The 16,356-nt window shown below is 48.9% G+C and overlaps 1 protein-coding gene across 5 annotated transcripts in view; it reads right to left on the reverse strand.

The window, feature by feature from the left end:
* TOM1 (target of myb1 membrane trafficking protein) overlaps nt 1-16,066 on the reverse strand; it is a 30,501-nt gene extending 14,435 nt beyond the window's left edge. For 4 of the 5 annotated variants that reach the window (XM_068943583.1, XM_068943573.1, XM_068943592.1 and 1 more), the window contains exons 1-11: nt 15,903-16,037; nt 8,204-8,288; nt 6,462-6,540; nt 6,173-6,322; nt 5,928-6,062; nt 5,456-5,602; nt 4,315-4,431; nt 3,703-3,836; nt 2,984-3,017; nt 2,496-2,604; nt 1,368-1,488 (exon numbers count right to left, since the gene is read on the reverse strand). In XM_068943583.1, the coding sequence (XP_068799684.1) occupies nt 1,368-1,488; nt 2,496-2,604; nt 2,984-3,017; nt 3,703-3,836; nt 4,315-4,431; nt 5,456-5,602; nt 5,928-6,062; nt 6,173-6,322; nt 6,462-6,540; nt 8,204-8,288; nt 15,903-15,954 (1,163 nt within the window). In that variant the 5' untranslated portion in view covers nt 15,955-16,037. Of the gene's footprint in view, nt 1-1,367; nt 1,489-2,495; nt 2,605-2,983; nt 3,018-3,702; nt 3,837-4,314; nt 4,432-5,455; nt 5,603-5,927; nt 6,063-6,172; nt 6,323-6,461; nt 6,541-8,203; nt 8,289-15,902 lie in introns of all 5 variants that reach the window. The other variant, XM_068943600.1, reaches the window with a different exon arrangement.
* Nucleotides 16,067-16,356: the final 290 nt, after the last annotated feature.

Raw genomic sequence — 16,356 nt, forward strand, 5'->3', positions numbered from 1 at the left:
CCTCCAGGCAATAACCCTGCAAACCCTGATGTACTCTCTGAGCAGGAATTTAGAGCCCTGACTGAAGCGGTTCAGAGCTGTGAGCAGTGGCAGCCACATCCAGTAAATTGGCTGGCACTAGCTAAGCCCAGAACAGCTGCATGTGTTTAAGCACTGCTTCCCGACACCCCTAACATTCTCCTAGCCCAGCAGTGTAACAGCCTAAAGAGAAGTGCAGCCTGGTGACAGCACAGAGGACAGAGCCAGTGGGACAGGACCAGAAGTCCCTCCTAGAAAAGCCAACCAGGCTCACGGAGGTAGGGCAGGGCAGTTGGCTTGGGAAGCTCAGTGCCTGGACAAGACTGCTAGAAATAAAACAGGCTGTACGCTGGCCATTAATTTCCCTTCCACTTTTACTAGAAGCAGTCTGAGGCAGAGGAATGAAAGAAGACATCCTTAAGAGATCTTAACTTGCCACTGTCCAACCGTGGGACAAGGCAATCCTGTGGACAGAGTTGAGGAGCAAACGTCTCTGAGGGCTGGAGGCAGCTAGGTGCCTACAGGCCCACAGAGAGCTGCTCAGTAACCTATGGAGAACAGTAGGTGATTTTGACAGACAGAACAGATCCAGAGTAAGATCAGATTTAATCTCTCAAGCCAAAAGTTTCCAGTTACCATGGCTCTTGTCACCTCCTTCCAGAGTAAAGATTCAGGAATCTGCTCTTTGCAGCACAGAAGAGACCTCTTCAGCTTAGATGGCACTATGGAGATACAGCTCTTAGACTGTGCTTTACAGCACAGGTCTCAAACACACTACAGAGGAAGAAATCTCAGTCCCACCTACCAATAGGGAAGATGAGGCACAAAGCTGTGCCCTGCCTTGCCAGTTAAAACAGATTATATACTTCCTGCATTCCAGCTCAATACTCTGTACTTTAGGCTGTATGGACATTCAGGAGTTCCCAAATCCAGTGTCATCCCATCGAGGGCATAGAGAAACTCAAGAGTTCAGAGACAGACAAGAAAAACTTACTCAGTCCCATTCCACACCTTCATCTCCAGATGTTAAGCCTCCCCAGCACACCCAGCACTACAGCTCCCTGACGCAGCAGAGAGAAATGTGCAGAGTACGCTTCCTTCTCCTCACACCCAGGAAGACATTGCAAAGGGGAGATGATGGCAGCAGGAAGAATGACTGGGAACAGATAAGTCCTCCACTGTGGAGATCAAACACTGCACTGAAAGAGTGAGCCTCTATCGCATCCTATTGCCTCCCAGGAACTGCTGCTGGTTGGGATCGCAGCCCCAGCTCTCCCTTCTGAAGTGAAGTGTCCTCCTCTCTCTCACCCTTTGTGAGAAGGCAGGACAGCAGGGGATGCCACACTTACTCTCTGCGCTGCTCAGCCAGCGAGCTGCCACGGGTCAGGGCAAACATGTCAAACTCTTCTTCCAGCTTGCCCGAGGTGTCAAGGGAGTGCAGCCCTTCACTCACACTACTCGAGCCTAAGTCTGCAGGAGAAAGAGCAGGGTGAGCAGGCAGCACAAAAATAAATGGAAGGCTATGGGCTTGGAGGGGCTAGGGAGAAAGCTACTGTCAGAACAGCCTAAACTGCTCTGTGCCCACTCATTTATCCTGCTCCTGGGCAGTAGCACAATATATGTGTTTGTTCAGTGTTGTGAGTGAAGTGACAGAATCAGTTTCTTTGCCTGCTCAGTAGATATTTTTAGCTCAGTCTCTGGCGGCAGCAGCATCAATTTACTGCACTGATTCTGAAGGCCAGATGTTCCTGACCATTTAGGAGAACAAAGAGGGAATTATTCCATAACCTGTGGGAGAGGCTAACCTGTACTTTTGCAAGCACCTCTGAGACAGATGAATGAATTTCTGTGACTTAGGTGTCATCTGAAAGACTGTGACCTGATAAGTACATCCACTGGGTTATCTGTAAAAATCGTCTTGACATTTTTCTGTAGTTGCACCCAAGTTGTATTGAACGTGCTTGCTGCCAACAAAAGCCTCAGGCACTGACATGTAGGCTGCTGCTACATCCTGGAGGCCCCTCAGGACAGAGTGCTTTCTTAGTAGACACCCTGTCAAGTCCTGGGTCCTGAGAACAAGATACTCATGGCTGCCTTTGCAGCACAGCTCAGCAGTTTTCCTTCTTCCAGACCTCAGTGATTAACCTCACATCACACAGCAAGAGAGAGGCAACCAATGCTGCTAGGGATCAGAGGGAGAGTGACTACCACCCCTGCCTTGCTGGAAGGCCCAATCCCCTAACCACAGCCTGATGCTGATGTTCTTCTTAAGTCATGTCCATGTCCCACATAACCTGAACCGTGGATGTTAAGGCATATGCTTGTGTCCCTTGGCACATAAATAGGTTTCTTCATGAATTTACTAATTGACATTACATCTATGAAGGTGGCTAAATAATTTTGGGAGGGCATTCAAAGGCATTAAAGGACTCCTAGGACAGAAAAAGGCATGAGGGGAACAATGTATGCCAACATACTCATTCCAGCCAGCTGAGAGGAGAGATTGTTGGTGGCTTCAGGTTGTCTTGCTGCAGAAGGAGCACTGGATCCCAGATCAATCAAGCTGTTCTCCGCCTCATTTGCCACCTTTGGAGGGAAAAAGGAAAACAGTGAAGATTTGTGAAGCCTAGACAGCTTGTGTTCCTCAATCCCAGCTTGTTCACACTGGGAAGGGAAGCCCTTCTATACCCATCAAAAGATATTGGCTGGGGAGCCTCTCCTTGCAAGTTGGGGAACAGTGATCAGAGAATAGTGTCCCAGGGCAGAACAGGCCTTGGTAGTCAGCCTCCCAGCTCTGCTATATGCCGGTAGGTCAGGTACTGGCTCAGAGGACAGGGCAGTGCTGACACAGGGAGGCTGCAGCTTGCAAGTGGGGCAGAGCAAATCTCTTTCCAACTCAGCAGGACATAGCAGGGCCTGCAGGATGCAAACCAACATGCACAGAGGTGTAGCAGCTCTGAATTACCTTAACAGGCTGTCCGGTCCGAAGACGCTCAAACCTGCAAGAAAGACGACAGAAGGCATTTCAGTAATGTGAGCTTTCCAAGTGCTTATTCACCCTCAACCCTGAGAGGTTCCTTACTAAGGCTTGGCATAACCTGCTCCTTCCAACATATCAGGAAATGGGGACCATGGTTCAGGGCCTGATTTCCCCCCAAGACAGGAGACACCACAGCAGGGCCCAGAGTTGATGTTTCCACAGGTGTGGCATGAGGAAGCTACTTGTGATCCCCCAGAGCTACTCCTAACCAAAGCAGTTCAAACCCAGCTTTCCTTCAGACAGACACAAGAGACTAAATTCGCCTGACTTCACCCCAACATAAGAGATGCATTTGGCAGATGCCCGTGCACCACCCCCCACCAGACAAGTCCTTTCTGTTCTTGTCTGTCTCAGAGCTAGAAAAACAGCTCTTTCCAAGCAGTCCCCCTCTCTGCCTTCTGGGTTGGGCCACAGTGACATCTCTATATTGTCATCAACAACTTACACCGTGGCTTTGAAGGGACAAGAAAAAAAAAAAAAACAGAGAGAGCTGAGGAGTGGGTCTGTTCTCAAAGATGGATGATACAGACCAATATACATTGAGCATTACATTCATGGGCAAAACAAAAGGGTGGGATAGGAGGCCCCCAAAGAGAAGCAAACTCCCATGGAAGAGCAGAGCAGAGAAAGGAGGAGACAGGTACCTTTCATGGCGCAGAAACACATTGTTGAGGTTGTCATTGATGAGGAGTAGCTCCTCGGTGAGCTGCTCATGGAGGATACGGGGAATCAGCTCCAGCACACGCTGTTGCATGGCTCTGCACGTCCGATTTAGCTCCTGCTCACAGCAAGAGGAAGTTACCACAAAGGTCAGGCCAAGGCTGAGCACTCACAGATTCGGAAGCCTGAATGGGACAGTCAGAGGCTACTGGGGGAACAGATATTGGTATGAGAGATCTTCTAATGGAGATAAACAGAGACTGAGATTTACAGCTCCTGGTTTGCTCTGTCCTTGGAGTGAACATGGGCTTCTGGTGGAACATCATGTAGGAAGAAAGGCCCTTAAGAACTATGTAACACCCTCCATGTGAAATGATTCCAGCCTCAATAGTACAACTTCCCTTGGCCCACTGAAACTCCATCTTCTCTTTGTCTCCCTTATGCTGTCACTCCCTGATACACCCCACACTAAACTGTCCAGTGCAATTGTTCCCCATGCCTGGCTTACATAATGCCTCAGTCCATTGAGTCATTGCTAAATGAAGCTCCATGTGCCAGCCCTCTGCCCCCACGAGTAGCTGCCTCGTGTTCCTTACTTGCAACAGTTCCAGGTCGGAAGTCTCGGCCTGGGCCGGCACCAGCTCTGTCAACATCTCCGACATCACTTTCATGTTCCCATTCACAACTTCCAGCTCACTGCGCAGTTTCCCGATCTACAAAAGGGAGGGGAGGTCACTGCTCCTCACTGCTCCTCAGCTTGGGAAGACTGAGGAGATAGCTGAGAAAGCCCTGAATGGCAATGCGCAATGTGTGTGAATACACAGAGCCAAAGGGAAAGGCCATTGGAAAACTCATTCATCACTGCTCCATTTGGCTTTCAGGAGCGTCCAGTAGAAGGAAGGTAAATTCCTTTGCTGGTAGCAGATGCCAGGCGCCCTGGGACCTTTGGCCATTAGGCCTAACCTTGATTTTTAACAGACAGCATAGGCTGTGGTTATGATTCAAGCCTCTCTCCCGAGCCAGCAGCTCCTGTGTGGCAGCCACACAAATCATCTCGTTTCCAAAGCAGCATAAGAGGGAAAAAAATGAATTAACATTTAAAAGGTGAGTCTGGGCTAAGCGTGCAGTTGAAACATTTTCCCTCTGGTTTCAGAGGCTACTAATGAGCCTCTTGAGAGCACTTATCCAGTCTCCTTTCTGCAAGGGGATGCAACCTACCAAAGGCTTGAGCATTGGTGCTGAACCTGTACCATATGGAGTCAGGATGATGAAGAAAAAAAGGATGGGGAAATGAGTGAGAAAGCCCTGGCCTTTGGAATTCCCATAGCCAGATGGGGTTGATTCACATAAAATCAGCAGTAAGGCAAGATAAACAAATATGATAAGGAAGTATTTACTGAGCAAGCTTTTGCTGCCCTGCACTAAGACGACCTCCCCCAAAACCTGTGTTTCTAAGTTCCCCACTTCCCTATAGTCAGGCGATCCTTCCTCTCTTTCACTGCAAGAAGCCCTGCCTTAAGAAAATGTATCCACTCCATGCTCATGGTATCCCAGCTCATCATTATGACTGCAATGGAGCTCTGGGGAGTCCTCAAAGTGATAGTTCTTTTGGAGGAGCAGTTCCTCAAGCCATGAGGCTGTGGGAGGACCTGGACAGCAGTTCCAGAACAGCACTTGTGAAACAGGCCCCAAATGTAGGGACAGTCAGAAGCACCACAGGGCCCATGTTCAACTCACCTGCTCTGGTGTGGGTATGATGGGCACATCGCTGGAAGCGCCTGTCCCCATGGGCAGGGTGGCAGGGTGGAGGATGGACTCTATCCGCTGAGGGGAGTTGGCTGCAGGTGAATTCTGTCCAGACTGGGAGTCAGAGCTATACACAGTCTAGAGATAGAGGAGGAAACAGCCAACATGACAGAGAGAGGGAGGTATTAGACACTCACAACTGATAAGGCAGTGCAATTGGGAGAGAAATGTTGATGCCAAATCCTCATCTGCTTTCAGCAGGTCTTCTAGCTTCTCTGCCTTACCTCCCCCCCAATTCCTGCCCCACACCTGCAGTCCCTTTGACCAAGAGGTGCAAAGAGGCTGTCCTAGAGCCCCTCACTCCCCCAAAGCCCTCTAACTGCTAGCTGGAGTTGCTGGAGTCCCCTCATAGCTCCAGAATGGCAGCAGCCCAACTCCTTTCTCCTCAGCGATGCCTCCATACCCTTTGTGGTGTGTGGATGGGTGACAGCATGTCCAGGTCAGTCATGGGGAACTCCAGACCTTTCCGCCTCAGGTCTTCATAGACAGTGACGACACCTGTCAAGTCTGGGGAGCTCCGGAAGGCATCCGCCCAGGACTGAGGAGACGGAGACAGTGCAGCCCATCACCATTTAAAGTACTCTTCTAGAAAACACTTAAAGACAGTGCTCCCTGAGCTGGTGCACAGGCCCACTTTTCTTGACTCACCTGGATGAGGGTCAGCACTTTGTCATGCACAATGGCAGGAGGATTGTTCTTTGGCAGGATTGTTCTCACCAGGACACCTTCTACAAAGTCCTGGCTGGCCACAAGGACATGGAAGCGATGGCCACAGTTTTTAACACATGTCTCCAGGACCTGCAAAGGCAAAGAAGCATTAGCTAAAGCCTTCTCTGACCGTGGTAGCCTTGCTGTCTATAGACACCTGTCTTTACACCCAAGGACTCAGCTTTGCAGTAGGATATATTGGAGCTGAGAAAGTGCCATGACCACTCACCGTCAAAGCCAGCATAACTTCATGAAAGTTCTTATTCCCTACAATCCTCTTCTTTATGGCTCTGAAGGCATCTTTGGGCCTGCAGGAGAAATCAGGTGAAGAAAGATCATCAGAAGGTTGAGATGCAAAGCAAAAAGATCACTGGCACCTAGAGCCTCATACTCAGCAGGTGACCTCCTCCCATATTTTCAGGACAGCTTGAAGCAATGGCGGTTTAAGCAGCTCCTGACAGTGGCTCTGCAAGAGGAGTGGAGTCCTGCTAGCAACTGCTGTTGCCAAAATTGGAGGCCTCTGTGCTGATGTCAGCAACAATCCAAGGTGCGCAGGATGAGACAGAGAACAGAGTAAAAGAAACACTAGAAATGTACTGCTTGGGGGGTAAAGCAAAATCCCACGGCAGAGAGATAGAGGAATAGGACAAAAGAAGTTTGAGGTAGAAGCAGAAAGGAGAGAAAGAACTACACTAATCCTTGTGCCGCTCAGGGAGTAGCTGTTTGAAAACACTTTCCAGGACAAAAGAAGGCTAAAAAGAAGCAGAAAAGATGCAGTGACAAAATCCTGCCCATCTTACAGGTGAGCAAGAGAGCAGCAGCATTACAGGACCTCCTCAATCATTCTCTGAGGGGAGAAGCACTACGATCTCAGCATGCGGTCTTGTGAAAGGCAGTAATGAAATGTACTCCATCAGAGCACAGAAAGAGAGGCTGGGCTGGAAGAGCAACTGTGCTAGAGGACAAGAGCGAGACTGAAAGATACCGTTAATGAGGAGGGAGGGAGTGGTTCAACCTGTTGGGGTGCAAGGCTGCAATGGGTGGGCGTTAGCCAGGGAAAGGAAGAGCTCTGCCTGTGCCCAGAGAGAGAGGGTGAAATGACTGGGGTGCAACTGTGTTATCAGGGAGCCAGAACTGAAACACCAAATGGTTACAGCTTGAGAACTGTGGGCAGAGACGAGTATATTTGCACCATGGGGATAGCAGGACTGGAAAAGGGGTGTTCTGTAAGTAGAGATGTTTGGCCTGGTGTACACACAACAGTGAATCTAGAGATAGGCTGCTTGCTAATCCTATATAAGCCTCACTGCAAGGTGGGACAGCAGGAATGAAACCTACATTTTTTATTCCATATAGCACCTTCCTTTTACATGCTGCTCTTGACACATCCACTGTGAGAAGGAACAGTCCCCTCTGAATTCACTGGCAAATTCTCAGGTCCAGAATTAACACCCCTGACAGACTTCTGTCTTTTCCCCCTCAGGGAGAGGGGGCAAGGACTCTCTCACCCATTTTGCACATCCGAGTGACTGTATATGAAAATACCTGAGAGCAGAACCCCAGGAGGACTTGCAGAGTCAGAGAACGGAATAGCAGCCTGAGATTTTCCTCTGTCCTCAGTCACCAACCTGGGGATTTTTACATTCCCATAGGAGAGAAAGAGAAGGCTATGAAAGAGGAATAAATCAAAGTGACAGAATTTCAAATATGCCTTTGGGAAATAGGAGGCAAATTGGTTTGAATCAAGGTTTCTCTGGGCCTGTTTGAATGGCTCTCTGTGCTCACGAGATTACAGGAAAGCATCTAACAGATGCTCTGACAGCTTTAGTGCATCTCCAGGTTAAGGGACTGTGGGGCAACCTGGCTTATTACCTCCACCAATGCATGGTACCGCTTAAGTCTGGGGATGTAGCGTTACAGAGTATGCACTGGGACCCACCGCCGGAGGCATACTCTTATCAGCTCCCTTACCCTTCTTCAGTCTCGTTAACGATATCACAGATCTCCATGTTGAGAGCCCAGTCCTCGCTCCTCAGGGATCCATCTGTAGCTCTCTCTGGAAAAAAGAAACCAAAGCAGGACAAGGCTAAGAGCTCTCTCACAGGTTGCTGTTCAGGTGTCATGAACTGTCATGAGGCCCCAGATCCTAGTGTCACTCTCCATGGCTTCCACCAGAAAGTGTAACTGCCATGAATCAAACTGCAATGTCCGGGCCACAAAGTGCAGGACACTAGGAGTCTCTACTGCAAAGTCTGTGGTTGGCTGGGACTGAGAGGGGTGTTGGCTCAGCTTTCCCTGCAGCAGGCATGCTACAAGCACACGCATCACAAGTTCAATGGTGTCCTACACAAAAAGAGAAAGGACCTCAGCAGAAAATGCATGACTTCAGCTCCACAATCGGAGGGAAGGCGGCTTGTTTCCTTTGCTGCGGCAGGGCCAGCACAGGAAACCATGAGTCTGGTCTGCTCTCACTGTCTTGGATCTAATGTCAATAGCATCACTCTTGATTTGCACCAAATTAAGGAAACAAAAGAATCAACCTCCTTCCTTCTATATAGGTCCTACAAAAACAAGCAAGCAAGCAAACAGCCAAAGCAGTGCTTTCTGTTTTTGAACATTTACATTCCTCCCTCGAACTTCTGGCGAGTACGGACAGAAGTGGTCTGCAGGCTCAAGTTCAAGCAATATCATTTCAGCTTCAACTGTGTACCCTTTAATTAAGAATTCCTGAATTGGCCTTGATGTTATTCATGGCAGAGATTCATGCAACAAACAGTCATTACTGAGAGCACCCATGCTTCCACCCTGTAATCAGCCATGTCTCAATCCCAGCTGGGCTGGCTGACTGATGTCTTTAGGGACAGCACCAGGAAAGAGAAAGACCAGTAAGGCAGGCAGAACCCAGGCACTCTCCAGATGATGGAGACACACTGAGAAAAGCAGATGGTGAGCAGAAGGAAAGGACCTTCTTTCCTAGCTTTCCCATCTTCTAAAATGCCCAGTTTGGCAGTTGGTCTGGTTAGTCTTATTTCTCTTGCCCATTTCAGCACCTACAAGGTGCTCTTCAGGAATGTTCAGACCAAGCTAGGTGCTTAAGTGCCTGCATTTCAAAACTGCTCTGCTCTCCTTGCAAAATCTGGAGCTGGCCCTTGCTGCTGTGGGTACTCTACCCCTTGCAGGCACCCTCCTCTGCAGAGCTGCCTTTTCCTGTTTTTGATAGCTAATGATCTGTCTGTGGAACGAAATGAAATACCCATTCACACAGTGATATTGGGATAGGGACCATAACATGGGAAAAAAAAGATTTTTAACTCCTGTGTGGGTAAACACATTCATCATGTTTTAGGATGTGCTGTTTTTAAGGAGCAGGCAGAGAGACACTCACAGCACTCTGCAATACAGCCACACTGCCTTCATCTCTTACACGTCCCTCCCACAGATTACACACTTCACAAGGCGAAGCTACCTATACTAATCTTATCATAATCTAATCACCACCTTTTCTGCTGACTAGAAAATATAATGATTACACTGTGATTACACTGATTCTATTGTGATGGCTACAATCAGATGGAAGAGGGTAAACAAGGGAAGGTGAGTGGCAGAGCATTCTTGATGCTTTTCCACATATTTGAATGTCTGGTTACTATTTCTGCCATGTTATAATATCCTGAAGGCCTCTTGGGTCAGGTGACGTTTTTTCACTTCAGCAATTAATTTTAAATAGGAATTCTAGTCTCTGAAGATCTAAGCTTCTTCACTGAAACATATGAGATAGCATTACATGATGTGGTAGAGAATATCTAGGGCAGGGGGTTACATGGGAGCATGCCTGGTGCACAGGTCATACGCAAATGAATGGGTGACGCTGTGGTAATACATCTGGGCAAAATGTTTTCCATGAGGGCTCCTTTGGGTTAGCACTTGGTACAGTAGCAAAGCTCCACGTTCTCTTCTGTTCTGGGAGGCCACACACCCAGCCTTGCCAGCAGGCAGATTGCAACTCAGGTTGGTCTGATGCATTTGGTACACACGGTCACGGTCACAAAGGTACACTTCATTTGCGCTCTCCTCCAGGATGCTGAGGGGCAAATCCTGCTCAGTATACACCTTAGTTTAAACCCCAGTCTAGCTAGGAGTCTCCCTGAACTGCTTTGTTAACACTGACAACGAAGAACACAAATCAGTCACGCAGGAGTTTGCCCTACTAAAAGGGAACATCCCTCTCATCTATGTCCACCCACCTCACCACGGAAGAAGCACACTCTACATGCAAGGAAAAAAACAAAATAAAAACAAATAAACAAACAAAAAATCCCCACAGCTTGGGAACAGATGCAAAAGCTGGAAAATACTGAGCTACAGAAGAAACTGGGGGATGAAATGAAAGTTGTTTCTAACTATGAAGCCTTTGTCATTCAAAAGTCTCTCCAATCCTCTTCAACTTCATTTTCACCACACACAAATGTGAACAGAGTCTGCAAACACCCTTCTTTTGCTTCCCCATACTTGCTGTCACTCTGTAACCTGTTCCTCATCTCCCTCTTTTCTTCCTCCAAATGCATTAGCCCTCTCAAGGTCGAGCAGCAAGTTTGCCTTTCAGAAAGGAATGCAAACAAACCATGTACATTCTTTCACCTGGCTGACCACTTATAGGAAAATGAGGATTCCTCAGAAGCGACACATACAGCCCCAGCAGTTACCCTACAAGGAAACAAAGATCCTGCTGCTATCACCTTCTCTCTGACAATGCTCGATGAAAAGCTGCAGAAAAGCAGCCAATCTGCCATAAATGCAACATACACTCAACACACAAAAATCAGGAAGAGCAGAATTAGAGCATATGGAAAATAGGAATGTGACCATGAAACATTTCCAAGGACAAAGCACTTGAATCTATCCAGTACAGATTAAGACCTGGCCTAGCTAGCCTTGGGACAGCTGGAACTAATGCCCTTTTAATCCTCCTAGCTTCCAAGCACTAAGGGACTGTCCAAACTTAATAAGGTATGCTGGAGTTTTCTCTGAAAATCCTCAACTTTACCCTTTACTAAAGCCTACAGAAGGAAAGGAAACAAAGTCTATTCATTAGTCACATGAAGGATCAGGATGGCTGCCCCTGTTTCATGAGCTGCAATTAGTACATGAGCTGTCTGCCCCTCATGAAATCTGAGCCCACGATGGGAACAGCGACAAGTTCCTAAAAACAGCAAGCGCGGGAGGCAGAGCATGGCTGCCTGCCCATTACTCTACTGGCCAGGACTTATTGGGGAGTTTCTACTACTGCGTGCCAAGGAGCTGATCCCGACGTGCCACAGAAAATGCCACGTGGCAGGGGTTATCAGTAAGTGTATAAATGCTATCTTCTTCAAAGCCTGAAACCAACTGGCTGCTGAACATCCAGAGTGCAAGTGTCCTTCATGAGGCTGCTTCAAAGCCATATTCTTTTGGCAGCCAGTCCGGCTTCTCGGGTGTGACAGCATTGGGTTTTGTCTGATTCCAGCGTGCTGCCTCACAAATTGCTCAGATCAACCCAGAACCTCTGAGGATTGCAATACGGGCCAAACTCACACCATTTGACTCTTTCCTTTCTGGCATTTGCTGCAATCCTGCTTACTGTAACTAAGTTATCAAAACTATCTGGAGTTGTAAGATAAGGAACAATTCTGAACACGGCATCAGTAATACAATGGAGCCGTATGTTCCTTTGCGCTAAGACCAAATTTGACTCAATGGTTTTGTTTCTTTTCAGGTTCATTGTCTCCTCCCTTGTGGCAGGAGAGAGCCTGTTGTTGGACGTGAAATCACATCCACCCGTTTCCTGCAGCAGCAAACCGTTAATATAGTCAATAGCACAGAGAAACATAGGAGTTATGGACAGAAGATAGTAAGCAGGCTCCAACCCCTTTGTTTCCCCTCAAAGATCTGAAGCAGCCACAACCAGTCAGGCAGCTTTCAGGAACTCTTCACAGGTGAAATATTTTCCTGCAGCTCACCAAAAACTACACACCCCTCCTCCAGGTAAGGCCTTTAGCCAGCTTTCCCTACAGTACTCGGTCTCACTAGTTTTAAATTCCTCACCAAAGCATTAAAACACTTTCCCACCTATTTCAACAGCAGTTTGAGGGCATCAGCATTTCATTGGACTTGACAGTGTAAGTCCAGTGGAAAGCAACACAAGAATCCTTTCCCCCAGCCTCCCTGCAGTTCATAATGTCCCTGACCCAAACCATCATCCTGTACAAAGTCTCCTTCCTTAGAGCCATGCTTTCTCTTCCCACAAGGAAACTCCAGTACAAACTCGGGAAGGACTCCACCATTTGACCTTACTGTATTTCTCCTTCAAAGATGGAGGGGGACAACTCACTTTCTAAAGATATGCCACCAAACCTTATTCAAGTATGATGATGGACACAGACTTGAACTGATACAAGACTGGGGGTATTTGAGTCTCTGAATTTCTCCTCCTGCTCCCTTCCTGTGAATCAGCTCAGACTCTCAGGCATTAAAACTCTTCAGGGAGCTTTCTTTGCCCTTCCAGATACAGGGAGCACAGAAGACAAGTCAATGCTTATCTGAGAAGCATTAACTTGCAGGCACCAGTCTGTTATTGAGAACAGCTGATATTTGCTTTCCATCAGTTCCCAAGATCCCAAGGTTCAGCTCAGAGGAGTGCAGGGACACTTGTAAGGTGTGATCTAAATGGCTGTGGTGGTTTTTCTGGTGGATTGTGTTTAATTTGCTCCTCCTCTCTCACTCATAAGCAGTAGCAATCTGCTCTCACCAGCTCCCTCTTCCCATTCTCAACTTCTCCTGTTTCCACACACTTAACCTCCTCCCCCCGCCCCCCAAACTCTTCTTTGTCTCTCTATGACATGTTTAGTTTTCTCCCCTATCTGCCTTCACTCACTGGAATAACCAGTCTCTGTCCCTTGCTATAATTACTAGCTATTCCAAACTCTAAGCTTTAAGAAAAGAGAATATTTGTGGTTTCTTCTCCATTTTCACACTCTACAGTTGCCTTGTTACTACTAGAGTGCCTCCTCGGAGTTAGGTTTTCCATATTGAGGTTTCTCGGAGCTCCTAGGTAGAGGCCAAGGGGATTATCCTTCTGTGTGGAGAGTCCAAACTCTTTGGAAAGTTCTCTGCTAGCCAAAAGTATTGCATTAAAAAAAAAAAAAAAGTCTGTATTCCTCTTATTTAGGAGGACATATCATGATCTAAAAACAGAACAAAAGGAACTTTTGTGAACAAATTCCAGGACTGGGAGTAAGAAGCTGGAAAACCTACTCCTCTGCAGTTTGCAACTGACTCATTCTGAGACAAATCACTGAGTTTATCTAAGCACCAGTTTCCATGTCAGCAAAATAAAGAGGACTTACTAGATTAACACTAATGAAGCAATTTCAGAACATCACTGGAGTGTGGCACAAAAGATTTTTTCATTCCACCGCCTTCATCCAAAGCTGTTTTAGACTTTATAAGCTGTATCAAGCATACACGACTTTGCTGAAGTAATTTACAATGATGCAGTATAAGCCTTCTGTAGACAGCCCAAAGCAGCAGCACTCTGCAGGTTTGATGATCAGGCTCAAGGGTTGTATAAGCAGCTGACACTGACCTACCAAACAACTTAGGGTAAGTCATGTTCGCGTCTCAAATTAAATAGTGAAGATAGCATTTATCCATGTCCCCAGGATGTTGCTAGGCAATGATCAGAAGGAAAAAAGCATTCATATTTACAGCCACCAGCCCTTTTAAGTCCTCCACACTTCAGTTCCCTTCTCAGACACTGCAAATCCTCCAACCCTTTGGATTCCCGCAACCTCAACCATTAAGATCTCTCTACTGTCACACCTCTGGTACTAAGGATTCTAAATTCCTGTCTGACAACACTCTTGAAATACTTATTTTCTCTTCTTTGCTGTTGGTTTGTTACTTGGAAACCCTGTCTTTAACAGAAGAAAAGCCCAGAGGGAAATCACTTATAATTTGGCTGCTACACTGATCAAAAGATCTGGAGGGCAAGATGTAATCTGTAACATCTAAAGATTACTTCATTTTGCCTCAACCCAAATGCAAAAATCATATCCCATACATTCATGCAGGGAATCAAAGAACATTCATTCTGAAAAGGGCGGGAGAATGCTCCTCCTGGAAAGCGTGATGCAACATGTGACAACTGCCTGGGGGGACATCAAAGATCATCTGAAACTTCTCATTACCTAGTAACTTCCCTGATATCTTTGGCCAAAGCGATCCTTCCCCTACCTTGCAGCAGTGAATCTCACCTATGTTGTCCAACACGCTAACATGGGCCATATCACAGTGCCCTATCCATATTGTTTGGACACTGCTTTGGGCAGCAAGAGCCTCTAAAATAAGTAGGACTTTTAAAAGCACTACCTACATCAACTGCTTGCTCCCTTCCCATACCATACATGACACAATCAGTGCACTACACATGTGGACCCCACACGCAAGCAGTTTGAAAAGTACTGAATTAGGAATCAGTTTTTCAAGATGAAGAACACAGGTTGGCACTAGTGATAAAAAGCAACAATGAAGAAGCGTATAAAATTACAAATGGCCATTTTCTATCATGCTGGATAGATTAAACATGTGACATCAACTGTACTACCTCAAGCACAACCAGAAAGCATGTAATACAAGAGGGGAAGAAAAGAACCTTTGTTTTAAGCATTTTAAGCACTATATCTCTGTTTTGAGACCATTTTTGATCAATTTCTTCCCCTGTGTTCATCTAATTGACCTGAGCACAGGGTTTAAAAAAAGACTTAGTAGTCCATCAGCCTGAGAGGTCACAGAGAAGATGCCATAAACCTGTAGTTGATTTCACTTCCCATGCTGATTTTCAGACCTATGAGAAATCCAGCGGTGCAGGGGTGGCACTTTCCTCCTCGTGGAGCTGCAGTGTGGCCCTATGGGGGGGGGGGGGCCCTGCGCACTGCAGACCTCAAGGTTCAGCAGGGGCAGCACCAGATAGAGCTGTCCTCCTTCAGAGCAGGGGGGGTGGCACTGAACCCCCCTGGGAAGAGCCCCAAAGAGCCTGGAGCAGGCCTAACCCCCCCCCAGCCTCCCAGCAAAGCCCTCCAGACTCTGTCATGGCCCCCAAGGAGGACCCCCTTCTCAAGGAGAACTCCCACCCTTCTCATCTAGAAAGCTGATAGGCCCCCCGTGGCCTGAGCCCCAGCCAATCAGCGACCCCCCACGCGCCCCTCTCCGTATGTGCCCGCTCCCCCCACCAGGTCCTCATGCAGGTGTCGGCGGGAACGGGCCCGAGCCAATCACAGGTGGCGGCTGCGCGAGGGGGCGTGGCTCGGACCACCGCTGCTTCGGCCCCTTTAAGCAAGAAAACTTTGCCTCGCCATCTCGAGACCCCCCCCCCGCACACGGATTGGCTGGTCGACGGAGCCGTCCAGCTCTTGCTGCTCGCCATTGGTGGACAGCGCCTGTCCGTCAAAGCGGCACGCTCCCCTCATAGGCTGGCGCTCTCTCAGGCCCGCCGTGGAGGCGGGGATGGCCGCGCCCCCTCGGGGCTCTCGCCGCCGCTTCCTGGAGGAAGGGGGTCCAGCCAGCGGGCGAGCCCACCTCAGGGGCGCGGGGGAGGGCAGGGGAGCGGCGCGGCGCGGGGTCGCGGGAGCCTCACCGATGCGCTGCCCCACGGGGGAGCTGAAGGGGTTTCCTAGGAGAAAGTCCATCGCTGCCGCCGCGCCGCGATCAGCTGACTCCGCCGGCGCCGCTCACGTGACGCCCGCGCGCCAGGCCGGGGCGTGCCTCCGAGGCCCAGCCACGCCGTGACGAAAGCGCCCCGCGCTTAACGGCCGCCGCCCCGCCGGTGGGGGCGGGGCCGGCGGAGATGGAAGGTGGCCGGTAGTCCGTCAGGGACGGAGCCACCAGAGCGCTCCGGCCCGGCCGCCCTCCCCGCGGAGGGGCCCGGGAACGGGGCCGCTCGCTGAGGCGCGGAGCCGGCCGCTGCCGGAAGCGCGGCCTCCTGTGCGGCCGCCCGGCCGGGCCCGGCCCGGCCCGGCCCGGCCGCCGCCGCCGCTTTCGCGAGCGGCCACAGTAAACCGTGTGTCGGTTGCAGCTTCAGGCTGGAGCGC

This window comes from Struthio camelus, chromosome 1, assembly GCF_040807025.1.
Source record: "Struthio camelus isolate bStrCam1 chromosome 1, bStrCam1.hap1, whole genome shotgun sequence".
NCBI lineage: Eukaryota > Metazoa > Chordata > Aves > Struthioniformes > Struthionidae > Struthio > Struthio camelus.